Raw genomic sequence first — 6792 nt, forward strand, 5'->3', positions numbered from 1 at the left:
CCACCATGTGTTCAAATATCCTTTGCTGAAAGGGTTATAATGCTAAACATTAGCTTGCCTGACCTAAAGTAAAGCTACAAATTTGTTTTCAATACATAATGTGTAATTCTCTTTGTTTTATGCCAAGTTTGACAGTCATCCTCAGTCGGAAATGACAATCAAAATCTTGAAGACTATTTTTTTAAGAAGTGTTCACTAACACCCATTTTGGGTCGCAAGTCAAACTAACAAATTGGCGGAACAAAGTGTGCCATAAAACGCTCGTACGTCTCGTCACTCGTACCTCAAGGAAACGCTGCATTTGAAAAATCCCCAAAATGATACAAAATAAAATAATAATGAGCATTGTTATTCTGTGGTATGAATGGCTCCATGTTTTTATTCAGGTTATCTACGTTCTTGGCTTGGATAGATGAACAAAGATACATGATTTGTAGAAAATAAATACAAATTGAGGGAACAGGGAAGTGCAACCTTAGAATTTCCTGCACCTAGATTGCAACGACTAGAATGACTAAGCTAATTTTGGCTTAGATTAAAAGATGCTTCAACAATTGAGGTAATTACAAACCGGTTTAATGTTTTCTTGGCCTTTTCCTTGCCTGAGAGGACGTAAGAGCTCACCTCGCCTGGATTTATTTGAATCTTTTGCACTAGTGACGCATCTTGATGACATTTGACAAAATAATTAATTGGGCATAGCAATAACATCACACACATTCAAATTTTGAACACATTTAAGTCATCGTGACCGAACGGACAAAACTATATTATAATGTCACTATTGCATTATTTTAAGAAATGGGCCAAACGCATTAAAGATAAAGCTGTTGGAGGTTTTTTTTTTTTTTTTTTACTTTATTCAACCCGTATTATTTGTGTCATAATTGTCACCCCAAAGATGTTCAAGTGTCATAATTTGAAGATTAATTTCTCAGATGCATGAATGAATAATGAATTCCACACAAATGAGGTTCAATTCGGGTTAAATTCACCGATTAATATCTTGTTCTTCATTTCAAGCCTATTAAATACTTCCAGTAGCCATCGTAATTATGATTCAATGTTTATTCTAAATAAAATTAGGAAATGTAAACTATTGAAGTGACTCCACTGTTGTAAACCTTCACAGTGTCGTTAATATGAGTGTTCATATTTAGATTGTTGGTTCACGCGTACGAGTGAGGTATGGAATCATTGGGTCAAAATCCGGGAGAGAGAAATGTCATTGATGGTGATTCATAAAAGGATAAACATTCAAAATACAATTTTCGAATTTGTCATGTGATGAGGTAATCGGTATTATAAAGTCGCTTGTAAAGCCTGAACGCACAACAGGAAGAGCAAGATGCTAAGACGAGAAAGAGGCGCCGACGAGGTTGCGGCGAGCCTGCACACGAAATTGTCGTCCTGGTCGGGACCGGTCGAGGCGAAGGTCACGAAACTAATATTGGCCCCCGCCGCTCCCGTTGTAATCCAGTCCTGGTAAACCGACACGCGGGCAAAGACCTCGGGGAAAAACCTGCGGGCGCAAGGTACGCCAAAACTGGCGACGCCTGCCAGGATCCACGTCGAGCCTTGCCGACATTGCACCGGCCCGCCTGAGTCACCCTGAAAAGAAAAAAATGTTTAAAAAGACAACATGTTAAAGTGAACTGAGGAATCCAACCGCCGTAACCAAATACAAAGGCGAACAGAATGACAACCTGGCATGTTCCTCTGTTCTCCTCCCCGGCGCACAGCATATTGCTGGCGATGCTCGCGTTTTCCACCAGGGTGTAGCTGCAGGCGCATTCCCGGTTTCCGATGACTGGAATCTCAACCTCTTGCAACCTTTCGAAGGCCTCAAGTGGCTCTGCGGGGAAAAGTGAAAATTTTCACCAATGGAGCTTTCTGAGCTGTCAATCGCTCGCACAATAATAGCCAATCAGATAGCTGCCTTGTCTTAACCCCTGGCTTGACACGCCCCTGTCGCCATATTGTACCACAAGCAATCCTGGTTGTCAGTAGTGTGCGCTCGGAAAAGTTCGTCAAGGCAACTTTTCAAGAGAATACCTGGACTCACCGTCAGCTGACAGTCTGCCCCATCCAGTGGCCCAGCACCTGGTGCCGTTGTTGAAAGCGCTGGACCTGCTCGCCACGCAGATGGGTCGGATGTAGTCGGTGAAAACGAGGGGGCTGCTCAGCCTCATGAGCGCGACGTCGTTTTGCCTGGTGAAGCTGTCGTACTCGGGGTGGACGATGACCTGGGAGACGGCGCGGTTGACCTCGTTGGGACTCGTGGTGCTCTGATTTTGTTTTCCAAAGTACAGGAGCCAAGGACTAGGGTCAAGGCTACATTAGGGAGGATGACGGAACTTTATTTAGACCTTATTACCAGATACCACAAGTCTTTTGGTGAAATTAGTTGAATTTTTTCAGTTTTTAGAAAATTTTGCCTTTTCCAATTCTCCAGTTCTTCTGGAAGCTAATTTCATCTCTGCCGTCTCTACCAATGGATTTATGCGGAAGTGGCGCAAAGGTTGCTTTACCTGGGAATGCAGTGGGCCGCCGTGAGCACCCATTCCCGGCCGATTACGTTCCCACCGCATACGTGGACCCCCCTCCAGTGCATGCTGACTTGCCAGGGCCACGCGCCCGCCGGGGCATCCACGCCTCCGACTATCCTCGAGTTTAGTGGTGCCGTTCCGCACTCTGGGGGGAGCGGAAACAACGCGTTAATGGTTCCTGTGTGCTCGGATTATCACGATGAAGCAAACTGCAGAACCTACCCTGAGCTTGCGAGTCGCCTACAGGAAAGAAAAGAATTGGAATTATTAACCTGTGTGAAAATGATTAATTTGACAGTCATATTGCCCAATATTTCAACAACATTTTTTTGGGGGGGTGGGGGCTTTGTTATGATGTATATCACTGATGTGAACCCTTTCCATAACTCGTCCAATTAGTTGCATTTAACTCAGCTAATGTTAGGAGAACCATCTTAAGTCGGATCTCCGGTTAAATTTCGACCATCAGAGCGATTGACGTGACTTTATATTTATCCCACTTGGGGGAATGTAATCAAATTTCTTCTGTTCTCCCCGTGCCTGTGTGGGTTTTCTCCGGGCACTCCGGTTTCCTCCCACATCCCAAAAACATGCAACATTAATTGGACACTCTAAATTGCCCGTAGGTGTGATAGTGAGTGCGACTGTTTGTTCTCTATGCGCCCTGCGATTGGCTGGCAACCAGTTCAGGGTGCACCCCGTCTCCTGCCTGTTGACAAATGGGATAGGCTCCAGCACTCGCCGCGACCCTTGTGAGGATAAGCGGAAAAGAAAATGGATGGATGAATAAATAATTCACACTATCAACCCAGTGTGTAGTCCTTTGTGAGCCAAAACTTGATTAAGTGATGGAAAATAAACACAGTATCAAGAAATATATGACATGACGAATTCCCATTCATGTTAGTTTTTTATTATTTTATTATTATTTTTTTTTTTTGCTCCTGTTTGTATTTTTACCTGAATTAATTCTCAAATGGTGGTTGGAATAATTTCTCTTGTGTCATGCAGTATTTGTTTATTTATATATTTGTGTATTTATTTATTTGTTTATTTATTCATTTATTTTAAATGATCTAAACGCCATTTACCCCTACTTCGCGGTTTTTCGCTTTTCGCGGGTGGCTCTGGTACCAATTAACCGCGGAAAACGAGAGATTACCGTACTCCCGATCAATCCAGGGTTGTCCTCCTTTGTGATCCAAACCATGATTAAGTTAATTAAATTGATGAGTAGAAGAGCAATAAATATATAACAACTTTTTTTTGGGGGGGGCGAAGGGGAGTATGTGAAAGATAGAAATAAATCCCATTGATGCAACTTCTTTGCTCCTGTTTGTATTTTAAACTGAATTAATTCTCAAATGGTGCTTGGAATCATTTCCCTTGTGTCGTGCAATATTTCCAAGGGAACCGTAGCGCACACAAAAGGACACGACAAGAATGTAGACCAACAACATTCTCAAAATGAGCATTTTCAATCTGAAAGTAGTAGAAGAAATATATGGTCGACTTCACCTTGAATCGTGAGGATGACACCCAGCAGAAGAGCCCACATTGTCGTCAGCGTCATGTTGTTCAAGTGCAGAAGTTCCTTCTATGCTTTCGTTTTGCTGCACTCGTGTATCTTTTTATACAGTGGCCACTCCTATAAAACCAGTTTTTCTAATCCTCGTTTGCATTTTGGCTGCCGCAACATTTGTTCCGTGTCTTGCCGTTTTTTTTTTTTTGTTTTTTTTTTTGACGATACGTTTAGGACGAGCCGTCGTATTTCATGAACCGAAACGTCGGCATGAGCGAGTCTGCAGTGATTGACCTTGACCTCATGGGCACTTTGACCATCGCGAACAGGGTGATGTTCTTTTCTTTCCAGGTTCCCCGAAGCGCTCCAAAGTTTATTTTTACATCATTTACATGAACAAAAACATTTCTAACGGCGTCTGTGTGGTGACAGTGTCCACTTTGGATGTGAATTCTTCCAAATTCTGATATTTGTTAGCTTAGCAGCTTTCAGTGTTATTAACGGGTTTTCAGTGCTAAAATCTCCAAGTCGGAATCATCTTCATTTGCCTAATAAGTAAATAATCACTGGAGCGATCCGCAGCCGAGTGTGAAGCGGCTGGGATGAGAATCAGCACCTCCAAATCCGAGACTACGGTCCTCAGTCGGATAAGGGTGGCGTGCCTGTCCTCTCCGGGTCGGGGATGAGATCCTTCCCCAAGTGGAGGAGTTCAAGTATCTTGGGGTCCTGTTCACGAGTGAGGGAAGAACAGAGCGGGAGATCAACAGACGGATCGGTGCAGCGTCTGCAGTGATGCGGACTTTGGATAGGTCCGTTGTGGTGAAGGGGGAGAGCTCAGTCGTTCCTACCCTCACCTATGGGCATGAGCTGCGGGTCGTGACCGAAAGAACAAGATCCCGGATACAAGCGGCCGAAATGAGTTTCCTCCGCAGGGTGTCCGGGGTCTCCCTTAGAGATAAAATGAGAAGCTCGGTCATCCGGGAGGGGCTCAGTGTCGAGCCGCTGCTCCTCCGCATTGAGAGGAGCCAGATGAACTGGCTGGGACATCTGATTCGGACTTACCTGGATGCCTCCCTGGTGAGGTGTTCCGGGCAAAGACCCTGAGGATGACCCAGGACACGCTGGAGAGACTACGTCTCTCGGCTGGCTTGGGAACGCCTCGGGATCCCTCCGGAAGACCTGGAAGAAGTGGCTGGGGAAAGGGAAGTCTGGGTATCCCTGCTGAACGTACTTCCCCCGCGACCCAACCCGGAAAAGCGGTAGACAATGCATGGATGGAAGTTTTAAACCCACACACGGGAAATTTGCATCCCGTAGATGGAATCAATCCAGTACTTTATTGAGAAGACAGTACAACAACATACATGCAGTATTTCCGACATTAGACATACCGGTATGTACTCTTCGAAGTGCAAAGAGACAAATGGAACCAGCGGATAAAAAGAATCGGACACACCCCACCCTGCAGAAAATGGCGTGGGGTAAATTGAGCTCCACCCTTTTCGACCTCTCTTGCGCTGACATTCTGAGCTCCACCCTTTGGCATTTCATCAACAGTAACGTTATGTGCTATTTGCTGTGTTATTAGTCACATAATTTTGTTATGAGATAACGTCGTGTGTTCAAACAAACAGATCGCATCACTCGCCTCCTGAATGACTTTTGCCGTGCGTCGTATTCGGCTCCCTTCCACGCCGGTCTAGTCACTTGGCTGTCTTCCTGGGATCAATTTGTGGTTTGAATGATTTGCAATCCACCCGCGACCTCCTTTGCCAGATGCTCGACATCCTACATGTCGTTATGTCAGTTTTCTACAATCAGTCCTGGCGTTTAACTGCTTACAAATACTTTATTACACTAGCTAAGTGTTTTTACATATCACTTTTATTATTTACACCTCTGGCAATCTCTCTCTCTCTCTCTCTCCTCTCTCTCTCTCTCTCTCTCTCTCTCTCTCTCTCACTCAATCCCTCCCTTTTGGATTTCATGCTCCATAAATAGTGTGAGGGCTGCACGGTGGATCAGCTGGAAAGCGTTGGCCTCACGGTTCTGAGGTCAGAGTTCAATCCCGGACTCCCCTGTGTGGCGTTTGCATGTTCTCCCCGTGCCTGCGTGGGTTTTCTCCGGGGACTCGGGTTTCCTCACACATCCCCAAAAACACGCAACATTAATTGGACGCTCTAAATTGCCCGTAGCTGTGTGTAAGTGTGAGTGCGGCTGTTTGTCTCGATGTGCCCTGTGATTGGCTGGCGACCAGTTGAAGGTGTACCCCGCCTCCTGCCTGTTGACAGCTGGAATAGGCTCCAGCACTCCCCGCGACCCTTGTGAGGATAAGCAGCTAAGAAAATAGATGGATAGATGGATGAAATAGTGTGAGTGGCAGCAACATAAACGATGACATAATCGCTGTCTCCGTTTACTGCCAGCAGAGGGCAGTATCGCCTATTTTGCAAACGAGTGAATAATCAAGTATCCATCCATAATCCGAGTCGTGTATCCCCACAAGTGTCGTGGGACGAGTATATTTCCATCCATCCATCCATCCATCCATCCATTTTCTTTACCGCTTCTCCTCACAAGGGTCGCGGGGACTGCCGGAGCCTATCCCAGCTGTCAACAGGCAGGAGGGGGGGGCTACACCCTGAACTGGTTGCCACCCAATCGCAGCCGAGAATGTTTCATATCACAAAATTACATCTGATACTTTAGTAAAGAAAATAT

At 45.3% G+C, this 6792-nt stretch overlaps 1 protein-coding gene across 1 annotated transcript; it reads right to left on the bottom strand.

Moving 5' to 3' along the window:
* Positions 1 to 359: 359 nt before the first annotated feature.
* Positions 360 to 4199, bottom strand: LOC133496032 (serine protease 28-like). The gene is made up of 6 exons (XM_061811160.1): positions 4068 to 4199; positions 2772 to 2789; positions 2532 to 2694; positions 2066 to 2334; positions 1707 to 1855; positions 360 to 1611 (listed from the first exon to the last, which is right to left on the bottom strand). Exons 1-6 carry the CDS (start codon positions 4120 to 4122, stop codon positions 1303 to 1305), a joined length of 963 nt encoding a protein of 320 aa, XP_061667144.1. The 5' UTR covers positions 4123 to 4199; the 3' UTR covers positions 360 to 1302.
* Positions 4200 to 6792: the final 2593 nt, after the last annotated feature.

Source organism: Syngnathoides biaculeatus, chromosome 22, assembly GCF_019802595.1.
Source record: "Syngnathoides biaculeatus isolate LvHL_M chromosome 22, ASM1980259v1, whole genome shotgun sequence".
In the NCBI taxonomy this organism is placed as follows: domain Eukaryota; kingdom Metazoa; phylum Chordata; class Actinopteri; order Syngnathiformes; family Syngnathidae; genus Syngnathoides; species Syngnathoides biaculeatus.

Bases quoted from the DNA above. Each gene is read 5' to 3' on its own strand.
- LOC133496032 (XM_061811160.1), bottom strand. From the start codon at position 4,122: ATGACGCTGACGACAATGTGGGCTCTTCTGCTGGGTGTCATCCTCACG. The intron at 2,335-2,531 runs GTAAAGCAACCT...TCCCTAATGTAG, and splicing joins GCGGCCCACTGCATTCCCAG to CCTTGACCCTAGTCCTTGGC. The intron at 1,856-2,065 runs GTGAGTCCAGGT...TTTTCCCCGCAG, and splicing joins GGGCAGACTGTCAGCTGACG to AGCCACTTGAGGCCTTCGAA.